Below are 23,816 nucleotides of genomic sequence, written 5' to 3' on the forward strand. Positions count from 1 at the left end.
TTATTGTCAACCAACGTAATTTCTCTTCTAAGTATATTTAAATATCTTCAGCGACTTGGAATAGAGTGTTAGTTCTACTCTGAATAGCGCTGATGTTTCTGCACACATGCGTGCTACGGAGATGCTCCCTAATGGTACTTGTCAGGAAGAAGGTGACATTGTGGGAAAGGAGTGGAGGAGATGGAGGTGTACTTTAGGCAACTTCTTAGGCACGAATTAAAAAAAAAAAGATTGTACTCTGTTCAGGGTGAGAAATTAAATAAGTCAGGTAATCACTAATTTCAGTGTAGAGAGAGTTCACATGTACAGGAAACTTATTTTAAGTTTCAAATAGAAAAAATTCAACATAATAAAAAAAGTTGAGTGGACTGATTCTGAAATTTCGTGTGCTAAGGAATCTAAAACTTTGGCTAAAGAGTCAGGAATGGTGCTCAGTCTCAGTCTTTAGCACTAACATAATTCTAGGATTATGTTAATGGATTCCTGGCTTTACTTCCCCAAGTAATCCATGCATTAATTTTAGATTAAAACGAAACAAAACAGAACTCACCATTTTAAAGAGTTTTGTTGTTTGCTTGGGTTTCTTTTAAATGTTTCAAGGGGATATCAAATTGAAGTATTTTGCATTTTCCAATGCTTTTATTGATGGAAAGGGCTTGCAAAATTTATTCATTGGTTTTGGTCCCACAGAAGCTGTGTTTGTCACAAAAATGAACAATTTCCCAGAAGCAATTATTGTTAGAGTTGGTAGATACACAGCAGCTAGAGCGCAAAAGAGTAGAAACAAAACTGGGAGGTGGAAATCTATCTTTTCTGCTGCTTTTGGCAGTTGGAGTGTTATTGCTGAAGGTTACACATATGCCTGGACCCATGAAGGATGCTGTAAAAGCACAGTAACAAATTTTAAGAGATTTGCTAGCTCCACCACCGAAATGATTAGCACCGTCTTCTTTAATGATTTGATACATCTACCAGAGAATAATTATAAAGTGAAATCCGAAGTCAGTGGTCTGGCTGATTTCTAACTGCTTTATCCCCTTGTTAAGGGGATACGCTGTCTCAGAGATCAGCTTCTGCAGTGCATATGAAGAGATGAATTGCAGTTAGAAAGCCTAACCTTTTCAAGAGAGAAGAAGCACACAAAAAATATTCTTATGGTAAATCAGTCATTGCAACTGCCGTTGAAATCCTTGTAATGAGGCAAGGGATGTTATTTTCATGGCTCATTGGAAGCCACACAATTTTTGGTTCTCAGTCAAAGCGTGCCGTTGTTTTCTGGACTTCTTTGGCCAAAAATAATGTCAACAGCGCTGTCTGCTTTGTCCTTGGGCTCTTTCATTGGACACATCTCTTGGTGTCTCCTGACACTGCTCATAGGATTTAAAAACACCCTCTGCCTGGAGGCACTGCCCCTCTGCTCCACCACGCTGGAGCCTGGCACTCTTCAGAGAGCAAACAGTTGCCGTGTTTACCTTGGCTCCATTTATAAAGGTCGAAATTGCTTGGAAAGCAATAGAGACACACTTTTGAAATATCAAACTCTTGTATTTGAACAGATTGCTTATTATATTATGCTCGATGGGGGTGAAGAAGTCAAGGCCTGGATCACTGAAAAAACGAACCAGCAGCATCTGTTGCTACCTCCAGACATACTTAGCAACATGCACCTGAGCAGGGGAATGTTTTAAATGAGTACTTGGCTTTATTTTCAGAGACTTGCCCCCTGAATATGACACAACACACCCAAAGCTCCAAAAAGTCACTGATGTGCTGCCACTTAAGGAGCAAGAGAACATAAACCAGCTGGATGTTGTGCTTCCTGGAAAATTAACTGTACAGCCTTGGCGTAGTCTGTGCATGCAGGCATTTAGTCTGGAAACAATAGAAATGCACTCAGCTGTATTCAAACGTGTCAGCAGTTACGTGAACAGTTGACAGAGCTCTTTGGAAGTGGGTGCTCAGTGCACTTGAGATGATAACGTGGTTACACGAGCAGGATCAGTGCAGAACCCTTTCTTAGTGTCTCTTCTCATCGCCTTCCCTCCCACACGCCCTGTGCTTTTTTGCATTCCTAAACATATGGCCAGTCACAGGCAGTGTAAATACCAAGAAGGAAATTTGTCCAACAACTTCTAAACTGGCTTGTGCATATTTCATGTGGTGTCTAATTGGTAAATATTTATAAGCACTTTGAATATTTGACATGATGGTTTATTTAAAAATTTCATTTCAAATCCAGCATGTAATTTTACTGGCTTTCTGCTCCCTCCTCCTTCCCCCTTTCTCTTATCTTTATTTTCTTTCTACAGCCGCTTTTATTCGGGGGAGTTTTCTTTTCATTTTTATAGAATTATGTTTTATTTCTTTTCTGCTGCTTCTCCTCAATATGATAATCTAAGCAATGAAGTATTTCTCTCCATTATATATGTATAGGTGTGATGTAGGTTAAATACAAAAAGCAAAGAGCTTCCAGGAAACAGAAAGAGAGGCTCTGTGCAGCGTACCTACAGCTTTCATTTGCACAGCATGTTTAATGCTATCCCGAAATGTCAGATTTACTGCCAAGTACTCAGCTCCTGCATTGCTCACAGACAGGAGGTGGGATTCAGCAGATTTGTGCCGTGCAGTCGATCTGTGAATGCGAGCACACAGAGGCTTTCTGGTGCTACGATAGCCCCAGTCACAGTTGCCGGACGTTCATGCCCATTGGTTCCAGAAATCTTGGATTTGTGTGGAAGCCCTCAAATTCCAGTGGAGCAGATTTATAAGACAGATAATATACCATGGGTAGAGCCCTTGAGAAATGGTGACTTTAATATGTAGCCATCATCCTCTGTCTGCGCCCCTTTTCCTCCTTTTATTTGACCAAAAAAAAAAGTGTATTGCTAAGCAGCATTACGCTCTGTTTTTTTTCTAGAAAAACTTCTGTAGATTAAATCATTCTGAGATAAATATGTGGTTAGATATTCAAAGGGAAACTCTTCTGTGATACTAGTTTTTTTGATCACAACTCTGACCCTGAAGCTTTAGTATAGGCTAATAGAACAATTAGTTGTATGCAAGACAGCAGTAAAAACGGTGAATTTTGGAATTATCTCTGGTTGGAATATCTAGTGATGGGTTGTGATTCCTGCCCTGCTGTTTATGGATGTTTTTTGGAAGCACTTATTAGAGTGGATTTAATTAGATGTCCTCAATGGTGACATATGGAGTGATTCATGAACAGTGTACTTCTGTATTTGTGTGTCATGTGCTATCCTGTGAGTTTGTGGCCCCATTTCCAGTAACAACAGAGCAGTGAATAATCTACAACGATTGCAACCAAAAAAAATGGCAGGTTGATTGACAAACTTATCCCCCTTTGAAATTACCAAAGCTGAAAAGAAGATTGCTTCAGTGCTTCACTGAAACACATCCTTGCACGTATTTTATTGGCATCAGCAGGACTTGAACATAAGCTCAAGTGTGTTTCTGAATCTGGGACTGGGAAGGCAGAAGGCTCAGAAGCAACCTTGAGCTGGAAGATATTTGTAATTGCATATAAAATGGTCTGATCCTCTTATTTTCTGAACCATTGGCCCCACTTCAGTTTCTGGTGAAAGCTCATCTGCACCGAGGGGTTCAGCAAATCTCAGTTTTGCTCACTCTATGTTGCAGCATCGAGGCCAGACTTCTCTATGTGCCATCCAAAGTGCACCTGTAATGCTGGCATTTCAGAGGTAGGCTCCCATGGATGAAGAAGTTTCTTTTGAATCCTTGACTGTGATTGCTTTTGAAATAGTTTTGGGGTTTTTTTTCATTAACTAAATAGCCAAGATAGTTTGCTGGTCTTACTTTTTCTCATTTCTTTTAACTTTTTACTCAGACTGTATCCCTCTGATATGAAACAGCTCTTTTCTGAAGAAATCTGGGTGGTTTTGAACAGATGTGGAGACATGACAGAGTTCATTTAGAACATAATCAACGGATAATAATAGGGTACTCAGAGATATCGCAGTGAATGACAAGTACCATCAGCCTTTTTAAAAGAGCAAAATTAGACATTTTTAACTCCACATGCACAACAGTGTTAGAAGAAGCAGGAAATGACTGATTTGGAATCCTTTTATTATGTTCTAGTTTTTAAAAAATGATATTGTAACATTCTCAAGCATTAACCTGATCCTTCTCTGCTCGCTGTCTCGATAGCAAATAAAATACTGTTCCGTGTGTTACTTGAAGCAGACTGGCTCTCTTGTGTACTTAGGTGTATCCTTCACCTTCCTCCCTGAGGCTTGAGAGCGCTCAGCTTGCCAGGATGAGGCCCCAGCATCCCTCATGTGTGATTTGCGGTTTTCATTACTGTAAAGATCCATCTGTTTTATGAAACTCGTATTCCTCAAACTTCTATAATGTGGTTGCTAATCGGAGCACTTGGGAAGGTTTTGGTTATTGTCGTTGCCTGTGTCTGGTTTTGCAATGCTGCCGAGAGGACTGAGCTGGATTTCATGTCTCCAGCTGTGAGTTGTTTCTTGTGATGGGAGGGAGGATCACCCGCTTGCAGCCCACTGCCTGGGTCCCCCCTGAAATCTATTTGGACGGGAAGGACCATGCAGGCCTGGCCTGGGGGTTGAACCCAGCTGGTGGAGGCAGCAGTGGAACGGGGACTGGCTCTTTGCACCCCAAGACACAGTGGCAGTCTGCTCCTCTGTCTCCTGGTAGAGTCACCAGGCGTCCTCAGGGCTCTGATCTTCAAAAATATTGGTGTAACAAAAAATAACTGGAAATGCGTTCTGGTTCTCCTGCACTTCTTCCTCCTGACTCTTCCAGCCCAGGCTATCCCTTGCCCTGGGGCTGCAGCCTCCTGTCCTATGCAAAAGCGAGCCCCGCCACTGTCCCAGCACTCTTTCGTGCAGGGTATGCAGCATCGCAGATGATGCCAAATGTGTGAAATACAGACAGTTTATACAGCACTGGCACATGCACCAATATATCTTGCATGCTGCTTGTAAATCTTCTTGGCTTCCTGGAGTTTTTACCGTGCGTCATGACTTGCAATTCATTATTTTATATGCAGGTAGGTCATCTCTGCTTGCGTCATCAAAGCTACACTATGCTAGCCAGGGTCAGGAGAAGCTTGGCTGTCAGTCTCCCGCTAATCTCAGTTTTTAGTAAAGATACCTTCGATAACTTGTTCTCACAAAGGGAAAGTCACTGACATTAGGAGAGTCACTGAATGGCTGTGTCCTCACCGTCAGACTGAACAGGATTTTCTGTGCTGACTGTGAGCATTAAGGAAGCCAGAACAAAGGTGACAAATGCTTTTGTAAAAGGGATCATCAGAAGCCACAGTAGGTTCAGTGATCATTGAGACTTGTCTTGACACGTGAGCAGTGTCTCCTGAGAGCAGTAAGCTGCTCTCCTGCCTGGCTGCAGATTAGTTGGAAAGCTATTTTATTTTATTTTATTTTATTTTATTTTATTTTATTTTATTTTATTTTATTTTATTTTATTTATACCGCCTATATTTTGGGTAGATTGTGTTGCTGCTTGTGTCTACTTAAAAATTGGAGTAAATAATTTTGAACAGAAAAATCATTCATAGTCTCTGCAAATGTAGAGAACAAGTGAAAACATTAGGCTCAGCGATGTGAATAAAGTTGTGTCTTGATGGCATTTTCCAGCTGGGAGCCCGCCATTTACTGTTGCTTTAGAAGAACTTTTCTAGTTGCTAACTAAACTGCTTTCCTTAAGGAAAAGAAAGCAAAAGAGGAAAAATAATCTCAGCTAATACATCCTAGATGTTCAGATGATGTGGAAATGGTGATCAGAATTACCTAAGGTGTGCTGGCTAAGGGATAAGCTTGTAAACTTTGCACACAGTGCATATAGAATGGTATTAAAGCTAAGCAGAGTTTTCACCCTTTTTTTTTTAGGCCTGCTGGGCCAATGGTGTGCCTCCATCACCTGTGGCAGCTGGGCGTTTCATTCTCAGACCACGGCTATTTTCAGATCTATCTCTATTTGCTGTCCTTCACAATTCCTGCAGCTATTTCAAAGCTGGTATTTGTGTTTGGGCATCTACTCTCTTAGTGAACAGAAAAGCTTTCTATTTATTGAAATTCATCTCGGTATGGTGAAGATTAAAGCACGGAATTGATTAGAGAGGAGTGCTTTGATTCCATAAAGTACAATCTGTCCTTCGTTTACATTTCAGACCTTACTTCACCCCATATTTGATAACATTCGCTCCACAAGCCCTATCTCCACAAAACACTTAGCTACTAGATTTAGATGCAAATGTACAATTATTTTCTGCCTGAACCTTGAGGACATCTTGAATCTTAGTGCACTAAATTGGCACATGTATAGAAACCTCAGTGCCCCACTTTCTGCGATGGGGCACGCGCCTGCTCTACCAGAGATAAATGCTTACTTGTTATATTATGTATCCTTTTAATGGAGAATTGAAGTTCTTGCTGAAAAATTAGAACATGCGGTCTGACTACAGCACTCGAGGAGGAAACGGGAAACCCAGATTTCAACCTTTTTGGTAGCTAAGGGGATGTAAACATACAAGCTCCACCTTGCAGAAGGTCTCGCCACTAAAATACAGACTAGTCCCCATCTCTCCTCCTCAGGCCCTTCTCCTAAACACCTATCAGAAATGGCATCTTCTTGTTTCTGCGAGGATGCTCTAATCCCAGCACTGAAGGGCTTTCTGCTCCCCTGCGACTGTTGAATTTTTCTGCATTGAGTGAAGCAGCTCTTCATAGCCTTCAGTGTACAGGAGAGCATAGTAAGCAAAGCTGGGACACAAAGACACATTAAAAGCAACCTCAGACCTCTGACAAAGTCATTAAAACAACTTATTTAAAAAATACTCATTATCAAGGGCATCTCAGTTCTGAAGGGGAAAAACTGTCTGAGGAAATGTAGCCACCTCTAGTAACACAGGGTTTTAGACAGTGCAGCTCTCCCTAACTAATGAATGTTTGCACAGTGCTTTGAGATCTTTGCCTAACAAGGAAGACTAATATGTTGCTATGTGTAAATGTTAGAATTAATAATTTAGAAAATATAGGAGTACAAAGCCAGGTTACTCTTATCATTTCATCAAAGCCAGGTTTAACTATCTTCTTTTTTTGGCTGCTGGCTTAATTAGATAAGCTGCTGAATTTAATTAACTCATCAAACCTAATTTGAAAAGATCTCTCAAGTCAGTAAGAGCTTGTCTTCTGCTTATTATTTCTATTTGTTGCATCGAGTCTTTAATATCACCATTTTGTTAGGATATTAATGGTAGCCTTAATTGTGTTCTAATTTACTGCATTTACTCAGGTGGTGTCAGTTTCCTCATTTTTTAAGTGTCAGCTTGTGAAAATCAATCACAATTTAATTCAAGGCTGTGAAATTACTCTTCTAGCCCTCTGTCAAGTCAGCTACATACTATCTCTTTTCCCGTAAGTGTAATTTGGGTTTGCAAGGTGAAATTATTTCAGAGGAAATCAAGTTGAGTTTCTGAAGTCCCATTTCCAGAAGAAGTGTTATGACAAAAATTATTCTCTGGATGCTCTTTTGGGACTATTTAACCAAATTGTTGGGTAATAAATTTGAAACTTAAATTTGTATTACAACTATATGATTCATTTGAAGACATCTGCGTGTGACGCTGCAACTTGTTGTACTGGCCTGAAACTCCTTGGAAGTTACTGAAGAAAGAATTACTAGTGAAGAATTTAAATTGTAAAATTTGTTGTAAATTCCAACCCATTAGAAGGACTTTCATTTGTCCCTCTTTTCACATTCCTAGAAGATATGCCACACAGAGAGGAGAGGTCAAGCAATTGCTTACAATCAAAATTTCTCTATAAATTATTTACTTGTTCATCTGTAAGGCATGCACTGTTGTAGTGTAAACTATGTTGTTGATAGAAACATTTCCAATTAAATTTGGAGGAGTTCACGTATATTTGTGAAAAGCTAGGTATATCCTGGGCAAAATCAAATGCTTTCTTACTACTCCAGCCAGGAGTTTTGCAGAAGTAACCTTGCCCACAATTGCGTTCTCTTGGTTTTATTTGTTTGAGGTGTACTTTCAAATGCACAATTAAATAACTTCTGTTTCTCTGTTTTCCCTTAGAACGACTATAGGAAGCTATCTATGCAATGCAAGGACTTCGTCGTGGGGGTGCTGGACCTTTGCAGAGACACTGAAGAAGTAGAGGCGATTCTCAACGGAGATGTGAACATACATCTGTGCCCCGAGCACCACCGGCCAAGTCTAAGCAGGATTAAACTTGCTATTAAATACGAGGTCAAAAAGGTAAGCTGCTTTTTGGGTCCTTGGTGGATACATCTCCACATCTAAATTATGCTTCCTTGATGTCACCTGGAAAATAATAAATGAAAGATACATTTCAGTGGGACCAGGACTATGCCTAAAAATTTAATATCTTATGGCCTGATGTGCATTTTCTCACATACTTTAATGTGGAGAAGGGTATTTGCAAAGGACACATTACAGCAGGTATGGCATTTATTTTAAAGTGATAGACATGAATGTATAGATGGCCGAAGGGACTGCCCATAGTGCACAGTGCTTCTTGTGCACATCATGACTATGAATCTCTGAAGACTTCAGCAGGGACCAAAATTTGTTACCATGCCAAACTGATTGCCTTTCTTCCTGCACTGTGATCTACATGAAGGTAGGGGATGAACCTAGCAGATGCTGTGGCATCTTTGGCCACAAATTATAAAAGCAGAGAATTTAGTCCAGATCCTCACCATTCCCAAACCATCTGTCTTTCCTTCAAACTAAATCTTCTGCTTAGACCAAGGATATATCTGGACTCTGCAGTTTGACTGAAGTCAGTAGACCGAAGTCTCCAGTCTCGCCTCTTCTCAAATGCTCCCTGACCACTCCGCTCTGATTCACATCTGCTTTTAGTCTCCAAATCCACTTGTAACCATCAAAAATGTTACCTTTTCTGTAATCTTATGGAAAAAACATATACAAAAAGTAACAATTTTGTCATAGTCAAGATCCTTTACGGCAGTGTGGTGGAAAGTGGAATTTAAATTTTAAAAAAATAAGTTTTGTATTTTTGGAATTTGTAAATTTAATGGTTGGACTCTATGATCTCAAAGGTCTTTTCCAACCTAAATGATTCTATGATCTTATTGTTTTATTCAGAATTAGATCAAAACTTCAAAAATCAATTTATTATTAACTTAGAATTTTGATTTTTTTGAAAGCTTGTGAATGTAGATAAAAAGCAATAAAAAGTGATAGATTCTCAGCTTCCACTCTCCTAGAGCTCCAGATCCATATTCTAAGAGTTCAGATTTCCACCAAGTCTACGAAATAGAAGGAAGTTGTATATTTTAAGGAAAAACATACTGATGGACCTTTAGAAGTATTTTAAACAAACATTTAGCTTTATGGAAGTATGTTGTGTGAATGGAAAATTTGATTCTGGCAAATCCTAGGTCTGGGTGGTCCCAATTAATTGCTCCTACAATATGCATTGATGGAAACTGGGCTCCTGCTACGGGACTCAGAAAGCGTTCCAAATTTTCAAGCTAACATCTGCTCTCTCTTTCCCCTCCCAAACTCGCCACCTGCTTCAGTTTGCCTCTTGACTGCGTTACTGTGCTGGCCAGAGAAGGTCTTTTCCTGTTATGAAAGCCATTAATTAAAAAGAATCTTAAAACTCTCATTTGAAATGAATGGCTTTCATGCAGAAGCACATGGTATGGAGCCAAGTGTTTCCTCCTAGGATTTTGTGTCTCTGCATCGTTCCATCACCAGAGCTGAGCATAACATCTCAGTTCATTGTTAGTTAGATGCCTCTCAACAAGCTGGGTCAAGTTTAGTTATTGAAACCGTTGCTTTGGTAACAGGAGGCCAGACTTGCTCTGGTACTTGTTCAGAAAATGAACTCATCCAAAATACACTGATAGTACGTCATCAAGAAATAGTTCCCCATGACCTATGGTCTGAGAATTATCACGAAGTTGATCAGAACCTCAAGCCTTTTCAATGCATGGAGTCTTCTGCACTATTTTACTTGTTTATTCTTCTAAATATTTCTGTCATCCTTTAGATACCAAGACCATTAGCCCGAGCTGAATTGCTGTTAGTTATTGTGCTCCTTTGAGCACATTCATGCTAGCTTAGTCGGTGTCAGGGGAACATTTCCTCTATTTCTTACATGTTATATGTGTGCACCTTTTCCTAATACATGAACACTGACCTAAAGCATCTGTGGTGGGTCATATACAGTTAGTCTTTTTACTTATAAATATTTTCCTCTGCCCAGGAAAGCTGAGCATCCTCTAGATCACAGCAACCTGTTACTACCTGATAATAACTGTTAAACTAATTACAGAACATAACCATGAACATTTGTCAACATCATGTTGACTCTCAGGTTAGCGCTTTTCAGAATATTCTTTTCAGCAGGTGGTGTATGTTTACATGTAAGATAAGCATTTAACTGCTACCTCGAAATAAGATAGTTTCATTTGTGGGAGGCAGAGACACATTCAGATAAATGGCTTTGGTTATTGGCAGTGACTTATGATAATAGACTGATATTTATCACACTTGCTGGAAAAAGTGATTGTGTTATGGTAACACAGTAACAATTTCCTTAAGAGGCAATGGATTGAGGTATGTTTTTTATCCGGCTGAGAGATATTTAGGTTTATGTATAAAAACTCTGTGCTTTGAAACACATTTAATTTTAAGAAAAATCCTATAACAGAGATGGGTGAGATGGAGGGTGAATTCTTATACGTGTTTGATAAATCAATTCTTGGGCAGATTCTGTAAATTTCAAGTCACTTTTTCAAAGCTAATGCAGTGACTCATAGGCATAAGCGACATCGCATGTGGCCCTCCAAGTGTGAAAGGCAGACGGAGGCAGGCGCACCAAGTGACTTCCCACCCCGAGCACCCAACCCCCTGAGCCCCATCACTTGGTCTGACGGTGCTGCCTGCCCAGGCCAAGTCCGGGAGCTGGGACGTGGGTGGCTCTAACTCACCCAGAAACAGTCCCAGGGTTGTGGAGACCTTTCCAGTGTTTTAACTGTACCCTAGAACTGGAATGACACAGAAATAGTTGTGTTTGTCTTCCCGCCCCCCCCCGGAAGTTTAGTTGGCAGGGTGGGACTAGTGAAGGGACTACAGCTGTGCCTGCCACCCCTGCTACCAAAACCTCCTCACCTTTATCATTAGCGTCAATATTCAGATGGTGGGTTTTGTATTATCCAGCTCAGCAAGCTCTAGGTGAGCCAAAGAAATAAATTACTTAAATGAGTATAGAGCACCTGAAACATTTTATATTCATTCTTTCCCATGAACAGCAAGAAGAGTCTTAGACAAGACAACTTCAGGGACTCCATAATGGTCAGAGAAAATAAAGTAAAAGAGGTGTTGGTTGTGTTTCTTTTTTTAAGTTAGTATGCAGACTAAGTACTTGCGTTCACATTCAAAATTTTAAGAAATATTTGATTTTAAAAAAAAAAAAATCTATTTTTTCCATTAGCTTCTTAATTCACTTTTCTGTATTAGTACTCTAAGTGCCTACAGTAGGCTTTCTTTGATGAAAATTCACAGAGAACAATTTATATTGAAAATTATTATTTCGTATCCATGATTTTACTTTTACAGCTGCTGATGTGCTCTGCATTTTATCACACTTTTATTTCCAGAGTCTAAGGAAGATGTCAAGGGCTCCCATCCTCAGGCAGGAGAGCAATTGCATCTGTAGAGCTTCATCAGGCCTTAGCACAAACTTTTAAAATCTTCCTTGTTCTTTTAATTGTCTCTGTTACTTCATCGTCCTCACACAGTGCAGTCACCACAGCTACCGTGTCTAAGAATGCTATTTTTCTTTAATAGTAGCAGCTGGTCTACCAGATTCTCCCATCCCCTGCCCAACCCACAGCCCTCATAGGGTTGTCCTCCCTCTCAAAGGCCAGGAGGAGGCAGAGATAACAGAATTTCGAAACGGAGAACCATCACACTGCATTTTATGGATTTAAATTGACTCTGACATCTTTTGTCTTTTTCTTCCTATGTGCCCATTTGAAAATTTGAGGGGTGCAATTGATGCTACACATGCAGTTTAAACTGTAGGTGCAAATTTTGGTTCCAACATAGTATCTTCTTAATCCTGATTTCAGCAATTGCGTTCCCCAATAAGCCACACTTGGAGGTAGAGGCTGCCCCTCCCTCACACGTACAGTGCATGTCATGCCTGCACAGCAGGGAACTCAGCCATCAACTTTGAAGTACCTTTTAGCCCAAAACACTGCGCTGCTCATGCCTCTGTGCTTGAAGGGCAAATTCCTGCTTGAAAATTCCCCAAGTCCACAGGTAACCTGGCCTTGAGCTGAATGGGACGTCTGTTTGCTGACCTGTTCATGGACCACACTCTCAGTGCAGGAAAACCTTGTCTGCACACCAGGGCTAAAAAGGGGACTGAAGCCTTCTTACCTTCTCTACTCAATAAACCTGCAACTGGTACCTACAACAGGTCCAGGACCTAAGTGAACTTTCTCTGCGCTTTTTCCTTTGTGCTTCCCATTAGAGTTCCCTGTTGCCTCACCCCTTTGCTACTCCAAAAAAAAGCAGTTCACATTCAACAGTTTTATTGATCGTTGTCTTTTTTCCTAATTTACAAAATTTGAGATGAATTTTGGAAAGTCAGTCAAGAAAGCATGAGAAGTTCCAGAATTCACTTGTTGGGTTTTTTTTATTTTTTCCTTTTGTTTCTGCAAAGCATGCTACTAGCATATATGAGACGCTGGCAAGAAAGCAAGTTTAAGGCTCTTATATAATTGGAGGACTTTACATAGAAGGTCATTGAAGAATTAAGAAACTCTGCTTGTACATATTTCGCAGCAAGGAGAAAGCTAAAATTACAGTGTTTTACAAAGTGGTCTTTAAAAATTCTGTATTACTTTTATTCTCTACCCTTCCTGAAAGAACTAAATAATCGATCTGTACCGCTGGATTCTTGGAAAACTGCACTGAAATGCCCTCCATTCAAGTTTTCCTGAGTCATTTCTCCCTTCAAATTAGCTGTCTTAATGATTCGTGATTCCTTGAAAATTATTACAATGGGAACAGTTTGTCAAGTGCAAAACAAACCATTTGCAAACATTTGAGCATTTACTGAGTCCTGGCTGCTTTCCAAGAAATGGACTTTTAGCCCATGTTATGGGATTGTTGCAAATTTACTATTGTCTCCCCTGATATTAGTTAGCTATGCTTCACATTTGCATAGTCCAGTCAAAAGCTGATATCTTTCTCCTTCAGATGTGCAGGGCCTCAGGCAAAGGGAGAGGAAAGGTTGGGTGCAGGAGGAGCAACAGAGGACGCTGCTGATGCTTCAGCAAGGCTGTTCAGGTGTTTTCTTTGGATGTGGTAGGAGAGGGCTGGGGAACCATCACAGCATGAGAGCAAACACCGTCACAGAGTCCAGCAGCTACTCATGGGAATGGCAAAATTAAAAGCAGCGTTAAGGTGAAACAGGAATCATTTAGGTTGGGTTTTTCTGCTGGATTATATCCAAAAGTGGCTTGAGTTGCTAAATTGGAGTTCTGGTCCCAAGGAAGGAAAATAAAACTGATCTCAGCTTCTTGAGCCAGGGATACTCTCAGCTGTTCCTGCGGGCTTACAACATCGAAGCGAGAGTTTGCTTCATGTTCTTGACTGAAAATTGCAGAATAACATTTTTTCTTTCTTGAAACAATTAAAAAATTTTGATTCCAATCAGATACTGGAAATAAGAGGGTAGCACGCGTTTTCCCTGTGTGTGAACTATTTTCTAATTAAGCCAGGGTGTGATTTCTACCCGTGAGAGGCACAGGTACAGAGGCTGGGACGACTCTGTCTTGGACTCTTCCCTTGGAGAGCCAATAGTGAGAAAATGCAGTTTTTGATGTACCACAACAAAGCAATTTTACTGATGTATATTAGTTTTACAGAGCCCTTCATATCTTCTGTTCTCATTTTTGTCTGTACTGTAATGCTCCTTTCTTGTCATCCTTTAATGTTGGCAGGGGGCTTATGTGTTGACATTTACCTTTAGGTCTAAAGCTGTTGCTTCGCTGTAGGAGGTGACATTCATTCTCCTTCTTTCCCAACGTCGGAATTGTCATTGCTGTGTTCTTTTAATTGCAAATGTTGAGTGCCCACCTCTGTTTTCTCAGCAGCTCAGTTCTTAGCCATCACAAAGCCAGAGCACCTTTCTCTTTCACAACTTTTAATTTAATTAACAGTAAGACACAAAAATTGGATTTGAAAAAAAAAAACCTAATAAGAATTAAACAGAACACCAGATGGCTGTGTAAATCCTATTTAATAGAGAGCTGGAACAGGAACTTTTCTCATAACCGTATTACTAATAATTAACATATGGAGGATGCTCCGAACAGAATACTCATGCTTGCATTAGGTTATAATTTTTCACTGCGATGGTCATGTGACTCAGATACTCAAGGGCAGGAGAAGTCCCAGTTCTCGTCAACTGCTGCAGCAACCTGTTCTCCCCATTCATTTGCTCAGAGGATGCGGTTTTAACCTGCACAATAACTTGTGCACAAAATACCTTCCAGGGACCTTCTCACCATTGAATGCAGCCCCACCTGCAGCATTTCCACCCGGCACGGGACCTAGAGAAGGTTAGTCCCTGAATGGGCAAAAAAACCCTGCTGAGGAGACAGCTCTGCCCCTCAAAATGTGCAGTAACGGACACTGCCCCAAACACAGGCTGGGGCAGAGCTCAGCTAGCACACCCTTAGGAAGGTTAACTGGAGAAGTTTGGTGTTTGCAAGAGAAGCGCAAGAGAATAAGGTGGAGAACAGAGGGCAGAAGCAGCCCAGCAGTGACAAGAAGTTGTGAAGCTCTTCTCTTTGGAAAGCGAGGAGTCTATCTGTGTCATGCGCCATGGTGGGTAGCTATGGCTCCGCGAGTTCTATGTGCTCTCAATTTGCAATTATCCCACAAATTCCTGCAATGCCGTGCCCTGGTGAGGGACCGCTGCAGGGGAAAGGTGGAGAGGGCGCACTGGGGCACACCGCCCACCGCCTCACACACAGCCTGTGCCTGAGCCTTAACACAAATGGAAAACTACGTTTCGGTAACCTAAATTAAATATTTCAGCTCCATAGCTTTCAGAGCTGTCTAGGTCACAGAAAATATCTCTTGCTGCTGTTTGTCCTTCTTTGGAGCCAAATTAAGTTTAGGAATTTCCCACAGGATGAGTGTTGGTCTTTCTGTACCCCAAGGGCTGTAACGTGCACAGATATGGCTTGAAGCAGGACAGGAATATATTTTACCATCTAAATGTGAAGCCTCGAGGAGGAGAATTCATCAAGAAAAAAAGCTTTTGGGAAGTTGGCTTTTTGCTTTTTTTTTTTCCTGTAATCCCTAGTGAATTTTTTCCCACTCTTTAGTTTCAGGAATGTTTAACTGATGCCTTGTGAGTCATTGATGGCTTGGACTGTGGTGGCAGGATGAAAAGTGTCTCTTCATCACTGGAGAGCCAGTTGATACTGTAAAAATGTAGTTTAATTTCTAAGTGAATAGTAGAAACACTGTGGTCATTCTCTTAAACATATCCATGTAATTTTCCTTTTTACATTTTTAATTGCATATTACAGACATTTTGTCAGAGATTGGAAAGGAAAGGAGTTACTTCCCTTCCTCACAGAAAGTGTTTCTATGTCTCTGAGTATTTCGTTAGCAAGGTTCCTTCCTCCCCCTAAAATCTGTGGTTCTGATGATTTCCTTTTGCCCAGATGTTTTAATTTCTTTTCTTTTCCAAGATGAATCTCATTTTGTTATTTCCTGCCCATACATCAATCCTCTCAAGGCTTGAATGAATCATTTCTCCGTCCTGAGTGGTGTTTGCAATATTCCCAATTTACTGTAATATGCAGACTTAATTATTTTCATTTGCAAAGTGCCAGAGGGCCTTAGATGTCCATCAAGACATTGACAAGAGAGCACAGGAACATATCAAATCCATTGCATAGATGCCCATCCCAGACGAAAGGATTTAAAATTACCTTTATTAATAATAAAATTCTCTTAGAAAAGAGCAATTAATATGACCTGCTATAAAGCTGACCTTAGTTGCCCCCAATTTTGGCTTCATCTATCTCCCCATAGGCAGCAGACCTGCTAAAGTGCATTTTGGATGGTAAGTCAGGTGGGGATGAGTACAGCCCCTCAAAAAATAATAAGAGTCAGTGTTTCGAGTTACTGAGGGAATTTTCCTAAGTGGTGTTCAAATTCGGGTATCCTCATGGGTACTGACCCAGTGTGCAGCTCTCCTACACGGAGTTCTTGTCATGCACCTGTAGGTGTCTACATTTCAGTACGTTGTGGGGATTCTATACCTCATGGTGAGAGGAGTCTCATCCTGTGAGTGAGTCTCTCTCTCCATCATCTCTGCTGCGAGTGAAGCTGTCTACACTGGAGGCATCTGAGTTTGAGCACCAGGCCAAACTCAGATGTCTCTCCTGGGGGAGGAAGAGGCTATAGCACCTTAAATCTCTCCTTCTGTGCCCACTGTAGTTGGTTTTTTTTATGGATACCAAAGGGAACTTGTTGATTCCTAGCTTTTTATTGTGGCTTATTTTCAGATGAATAATTAAATAATAAGGTTTTCCAAATGGTTTTGATTCTGCACAGATATGAAAACCCTGCTGTGTTAGAGGCTGGGACTTCCAATTCATTTACTTGTTTTCAGATAAATGATTCAGTGATAAGTTTTATTCATACGTGTAAAAAAAAGAAGAGAAACCAGACATTAGCAATAAATCTCTTCAGAGAACACGCAGCCCACTAGAATATGAAACAGAAGTTGGCTCAAGAGCCAACCACCTTATCCGCTCCCCTACAGAAGAGCACTTAGCACAGAGAAGAGCCTCTATCCTGTCTCATGGAAGTGAAATTGTAAATAAATTTTAGGCAGAACAAGGATTAAACTGAACCAATTAAAGAATTTTTGTAAAGTCTATATTTTCTAGTTATACACCTCAAATATATCAGACTTAATTTAATGTCATGTGAATTGAAAATGTAACAGAATAACAGAAAAAATCCCCCTCCATTCCCTCCACTACTAAGAGGATTATTAATTTTGTGTTTTCACTCAGCACTGGAGAGCATTTCCATCAACAGGCGAATTGCATTTGAAATGGTCCTGGCAGTTTCATTTACCCCATTATTTTTGTTTTCTATTAGACTAATTTGTTTTTATTGGGTTTTATTTTGTGTCTGTTCACCATTCCGGTGCCTGGTCAAATCCTGTTTCTCTCCATGTTGCTCATTCTAATGGGACCACGCCGTCTCCTTTACAGAGCTGCGCCGCACGGGTCGTTTGGGGCAATTACACAAGCGCTGGGATGACCTTCACTGCCTTGGTTCTGTCTTCTTCTCACCTTTGCAAAGTGAGATCCTGCTCCTGTTAATGTACTCACTGATTTAGCCGAGAGCAAAAGATCTATCCCAAACAACACACTTGCTTTTATAGAGCAGACTGAGGTGCAGCAAAGAGATGTGGTTGTAAACTGTAGCTATGCTAAGGTTTTAAGTGATGAAAAACAGAATTTTGGATTAGATAACTCAGGTCAACCAGCAAGTGGATCCAGATATTCGATTTCCATAAAACTGGGGAATATGTGGCTATCTCGGGATATGAGACAAATAACTATTTCCCCATGGTGAAGTGGCTCTAATAAGAAAGATTTTTTGGTTAAGAAAGGTGCATGTGAAAGGTTTTACAAAGGTGTAATTTATTACTAAAACCATAATAAATACTTCTAGTTCTGTGCCTTAGAATTAAATCAGAGACCGAGGTTGCATGATTTGTTTTTATTTTGTCCTGATAATTCCAGCTCATCGGGCCTCCGCCTACAAATACAAACCTTTTCCCTTCGCTACCGGGTTTGTAAATGCTTCAGATATCAGGTCTGAATATTCACCAAGACTGTCATAAGGATCACCTACAGGATGAGCAAGAATCTCATGAATATGTGTGTGATGCCATTAGACAGTCAGATGAACCCCAGGGACAGAGGGAAAGCTGCAGAAATCCTCAGGGCAGGGACGTTTCTTTGCTTCACGTTCTCTGTGTGTCTGCAGCGATGGCAAAATCTCAGAGGACCTTTTCTCATGTTGTGTTTCTTTTCATGCTACGGTCAGATCCCATTGAAAGTCGTCTTCATCGGTTGAGTTGTCTTTCATCCAAGTTGAACAGGGTTCCATGAAATTCTTTTTTTGCTTCTGGATGAAGGAATTTGGACCTGCTGATTTACTCTCCTTTGTAAGGTTACTTTTGTGCAAAGTGTTTTAAAAACTGGGCCTGTGGCCATGGATAGAATTTAACTATAATTAGAGCAGGTCTCTTTTGTGAAAAGGTCACAGTCTCACAGCATGGATATTTGGATTGGAACTTATTATTTTTCATTCGTAAATAATAGGGCAAGTAGTTTTCTATTTCTTTCTTAAACTTTCTACAATTTTACTTGCACCCGTTATCAGGCACAGCAGCAGTGAGCGAAGTTCCAGCCATGTTTACGCTCTGACAACCTCATTTGTCATAGTTTAATAGCACAACCTCTTGCTAAAGGCAGATTTTTTTCTGCACTCTGGATAACGAAATAAGTGTATTATATCCCATCTGCGTCTGCTAAAGTGTCTCAGAATAGTTTCTTCAAAACAAAGGTGTCTTTGTTCGCTTGGAGGCTCACAGAACAGAGTACAAGGTGAAGATAAGAAAAGGCATATGCATATATTGGCCTTTTCCTGGGCTGTGTATTTCCTAGCAAGCTTCAGTAATTTCCACTGAGCTTTTTTCCATCTCCTGCTCTGCTTCGGGTGAAATGACTCTGCAAGTAGGTGGGTTTTTTACGGGATCAAAAAACTGTTTTTCAAGGTTTGGTTTTGTTTTGTTATTCAACAACAGTAAGTTTCAGTTCAGGCAAATTATTTTTTTTTCAGTATAAATCCAGATTCTTTGTTTAAGCTTTGAGACTTAAAAATGCCTAAAATGTTGTAGGAATCTTCAAAAATGAGAAGAGGTTTAAAAGCAGAGTTGTTATGTTTTGTTTTAATATTTTCATTGCCTTTTTCTTCTGTTGTGGGCGTGTGTTTACCCTTTAATTTATCTGATCCTCTTTGGTGAAATGGCAGGACAGCTTTTACCCTTCAGGGGACAGCAGTAATATCCTGCTTCCATCTTTCCCTGAGTTTCTTCCACACCTGCCCATGTTTGCTGGTCCTCCCAGAGCATCTTCAGCATCCCAGTGAAAAGGGATGATTTCATATCTCCTTTGATGAGGGTTTCAGGGGGAGAAACGCAGCGTTGCCTACCAGCAGAGAGGGGTAAGCCCGGCTTTCCATCCCTTCCCACCTCTGGTTTTGCTCAAGCACAAGCACTGCTGCCGAGCAAAAGCCAACTCACCTTCCACATCAGGGCTGGCGTCAGTCCTGCTGGCAACACCAGCACGGAGAGCTCAGCTCAGCCTGCCTTTGTCTGCCAGGTGCCTCATTAACTCTTCTTAATACTACGTAGGCACCCCCATCTTTTCAGAGCACACAAATGTGTGTGGCTCAGATCCCACCTGGTTTTTCCTACGTGTGGATCCCCGCAGGAGCGCAGCTCCTGTGCTCCCTGGCGACGTCCCCCGCAAAATGGGAAAAGCCACGCATACAATCCGCTTGATGCCCCCCTCAATTTCCCTTGTAATTCAGCGGCACAGCGTGACGATCAACTCAAATGAGTCATCAAAACAGTTTTGGCTTTTTCGCTAGGATCTCCGGCATTTGAAGCATTACGCACCCAACCAGGGGTTCCTGTGAGCAGGTGCTGCAGCTTAAAATGTGTTAATCAGTGTAGGCTTGCAGAAACGATGAGATACATCAAAAGGCAAATGTTTAATAATGAACCCAAAAAGGTTGTTCGAAGGGCATGGACGCAGCTACATGATGGAAAGAAAAATGGCTTGTCCCTGCCCCTGCCAGTGTCTCTTGACATTACCAAAGTTCTCCTGAAAATCTATTCATACAGCTCCTTTTCTAGCTCTACTCACTGATGAAACACATCGCTGCTCATCTGAATTGCAGCTTTTGTTTGCTGAGGTTTGCCAGCGTTTGTTATAAGGCTTACAGCGAAGGGGCGAGCGGGAGAGGACACGACAGGAGTATCTCTGTGAAAGCAGGAAAGTTAAAGTCACAAGTTTGAGTTGTTACTTCTGACGTGCAGGTTTTTAAAGAGTTTTCACCGGTTCACTGATGAGTTTTTCCTTCCTACCTCAGCCCCTGGCTATTCAGTGCAGGGCACATTAGCAAAGCAAGATGATCTTGTCTGAGTGGTTCATTCTTTTGCCTCAATGGTAGATTTCTGCACTCATAATAGAATTAGAGTTATTTCAGTAATAGAAAAAGATACTGGTTTTTTTCTGCATGATTAATTCTAATCATCTGAGGCTGACGTCTGCCTTATACCTGTCTTGCCATTAGTTTCCTTATTTCTGCTGACAGCATTTTGCTGTCCAAGATAGCTATCTTTTTTTTTTTTTTTCTTTTTTTTCTCCTCCCCTCTTCTGTTTGATGTGAGAGCACGGTCTGCTACTCCCAAGAATTTCCTGGATTTTTTTTCACCTGGCTGTAGCTTATCTGTTATGTGCCACAGGATAAGAGAGGTGCTCTTCGGGTAGGGACCATGGGATGTTTTGTACAGGGGGTTTAAGCAGTGCTTAAGTGCTGAGAGCTCAGGCAACCCCAGTGCTAACACTGAACAGCACCAGTAACCAGAGTCCTCATCACAGACCTCTTCTCTGTCCAATCTAATAGAAAATAAAAAAATAAATTCTCTCTGTTACAGTGTTTTCTATCAGAAGTAACTTCCTATACAGTTATAGAGCTATAAAGGTACTTTATTGTCTGCGTAGTGAAACTCATGCATTTTTGAACAAGTATACTGAGGAAAAAATCTCAGTCTGTCATGAGAGTCGTAAAGTGCTTTCCCACAATGCATCTACATGATAAGCTACGAGAAAGAGCTGTCATACATCAAATTAGACAGCAATGTAGAAAAGTTATCGTTCAATGTGGTATCCACAGTGGTCTCTAAAACATTCTCTTTATTTCTATGTGTAAAACAGTTCCTTTGGGCCCTTTGAATTCCCACTGAAGGCTTTGAGAGATTCTTTCCTTATTCTAGACAATATTCATTTCACTCATTTAATCCCTTGTAGCACAGAACAGCAGCTTTCGGAGCTGTCAATACTTTCCTGTGTCTTTCAGTGGCTCTCAAAACCACCACTTTGGCAGCTTCATTATTTGAGCTGGTACTTCAGATTGATGTGTGACTTTATTTTAATTTTTTTTTTTTTTGACTTTTTTTAACTTAAAAAAATGTGCAACTGATAGGCTGGAGGGAAGCACAGTTTTCTTCCTAAATCGTAGAGGTATGCACGCTATAAGGAAAAACCACCGCCATCTATTGGGGTCCCCATGCCATGGGGCCAGAAAGCTGCCACTGCGGTTTCCGAATGCAGAAGCATTGGAAAGCATTTTGCTTGAGCTCCCAGATCCTGATGCATTACCTTTATCAGCTTGGAGGGTACTCGCTTTGCCCATGAGATAAAGCACTTAGTGCTTTTAAATGGCTCTTTTTGGACTCACGCAATCCCCTCCGCTGCCAGTGCTTCCATTTCAATCAGCGATATCTTGCCCTTCTGCACAGTCCCGGCCACATCGGTCTTGTTGCAATGCTTTCTGCCCTTCTCTCCGTCTGTGCAGCCACAGTTTCCCCCTAAAAGCCCCCTAGCCTCATTTTCCAGTACTGAAGAAAGGGAAATAGCATTCACTGGGAACTTTGAAAAAGCAATGCACCATTTAGGCCTCTGAAATTCAATATACCGCATCACCGTTTTTCATTACACTTTGAAATATTCTGCCTTGAAGCTTTGGTCTCAAACTCTTTTTTTTTTTTTTTTTTCCTGTGCCTATGACACTAAGCAAAGCATTAGTGTAATCTTTAACTTGGTGTCAGTGCCCATTCCCAGAGAAGAGAGAATGTTAAATGGCTCTGTAACTTCTCCGATGAGATCTAAGATCAATTTCTGAAATTTTGGTAGAGAGGGGGTTGGCATTGTCTAAGGGTCACTGCATATTTCATTAATATCTGATGCAGCCAACCTAATGAAAAACTCTACTGCTTTCTGTAAGCAAATGACAGATCAAAACTCATTCATGCTCTTGTCTTTCTTATCCTGATCTTACTTTTTCCCTCATTTTTGTAATAATCGAACTAAGATGAGCACCATCAAGGCTCTATGGCGTGCTGCCAATCTTCATTGCCTTGTAAAAAATAAATTGTTCCAATGAACTGGGCTTTATGGCAATTCCTTCTCCATTTTCCTATATTTGTATTTTTGTTGTAACTGTTCCCAGACAGAGTGAAACAACGAACAGATTAAAATGTCTGATGGATTCTCTGAAATGCCAACCAGCAAAAGTCTTTGACTGTCTCATTGCCAAGGACAACTGAATTTCTTTGTCTGAATCAATTCTCATAATGCGGTGAGCAATTACAAGAGCAGGAGGAAGCCTGGCTGTTGCTTTGGCCCTTCATCTCAGAAGTCTGCACATCTACCAATGTAATTTTCCTTTCCACAAGTTGCTACAATTGCTGTTGAATTCATCATATCTGAAAATAAAATTTACAAAGGGAATCAATTCTCCGTCTAGCTTCCTTCCACTTCCTCTTTCTGTCCACTTGCCAGAAAGATAATAACCCCTAGCAGCATTAGCACAAACACTGGGCGTTAGGAAATGCCTCCTTGCAATGCTGCTGTCATCACCTCAAACTTAAACTTCAAATGCTCAGAAAGGCTGGGACTGATGGCTTATAGTTTATCTTTTCTGAAAGCTTTGGCTTTTTTGAAAGCAGCTTAAAATAAAACATATTAAAAAAGTTAATATTTCCAGGAAAAATTCTAAAGACAAAGGCGGTTAAAAGTACCTATCAAATTTCTTCACTCTGATTGATTTATTCAGTGGAAGGGGTAAAGTCTTATTTTCTATTTTTTAATTTTTGAGAAAAGCAGGCCCCAAAGCCTGATTCATCTGAAGTGCTTTTTAAATAGCTGCTAATGTGCTGTTAAAGAAGAAAATGCGTTATTCCACGGCAATCCTAATTACTGTGCAACTGTATTTCATTCTGCACTAGCAATGAACTGATCATTTAAACTCCCAGTAACGGGTTTTTTTATTATGCAAACGTCTAGAAAAGAGTCCATTAAATTCCTGATTTGATCATCATTTCACAGATAGTGAAGATGAAAGCGCAGTCAGAATTTTCTCTACTTTTCAGTCCCAATGAAACTACAGACTGAAATCCCTGCAGGTGGTTGCAGCTGGAAGGGCTGAAGCAGGGCAATGGGGCAGGTGCCAGACATGGTCCACGGCCACCCAGCCAAGTAGGGGCAACAGCAGCAACAAACCCCCCAGTAGCCTCTGCTTTCCTTCTCTCTTTCTCTCTCTACCTGCTTCACCCTCCCCCTCGCCTCCAGAAATTTCTGCTTTTTGAAGTCGTGGAAGGTTTTACACTGCCCTCCTAAGAACATCTATTCACCCACAAAAGTCATAAACGAACCACTCAGTTCTGCTAATGCAATCAGCTGCATTAGCAACATGTTTATTTTTCCTCTTTCCTTTCAATTATTTTTCCTTTTAATTATCTTTCTTTGTGATTAAAGATAGTCACATTCTAAATTCAATCACCCTGAAGAACAAT

The 23,816-nt window shown here is 40.7% G+C and overlaps 1 protein-coding gene across 1 annotated transcript in view; it reads left to right on the forward strand.

The window, feature by feature from the left end:
• The window catches only part of TRPC7 (transient receptor potential cation channel subfamily C member 7), an 81,735-nt gene that overhangs the window by 24,058 nt on the left and 33,861 nt on the right, over positions 1 to 23,816 (forward strand). The window contains exon 3 of the mRNA XM_054217604.1: positions 8,123 to 8,305. Within this exon, the coding sequence (XP_054073579.1) occupies positions 8,123 to 8,305 (183 nt within the window). The remainder of the gene's footprint in view (positions 1 to 8,122; positions 8,306 to 23,816) is intronic.

Source organism: Rissa tridactyla, chromosome 11 (genome assembly GCF_028500815.1).
Source record: "Rissa tridactyla isolate bRisTri1 chromosome 11, bRisTri1.patW.cur.20221130, whole genome shotgun sequence".
Classification (NCBI taxonomy): Eukaryota; Metazoa; Chordata; class Aves; order Charadriiformes; family Laridae; genus Rissa; species Rissa tridactyla.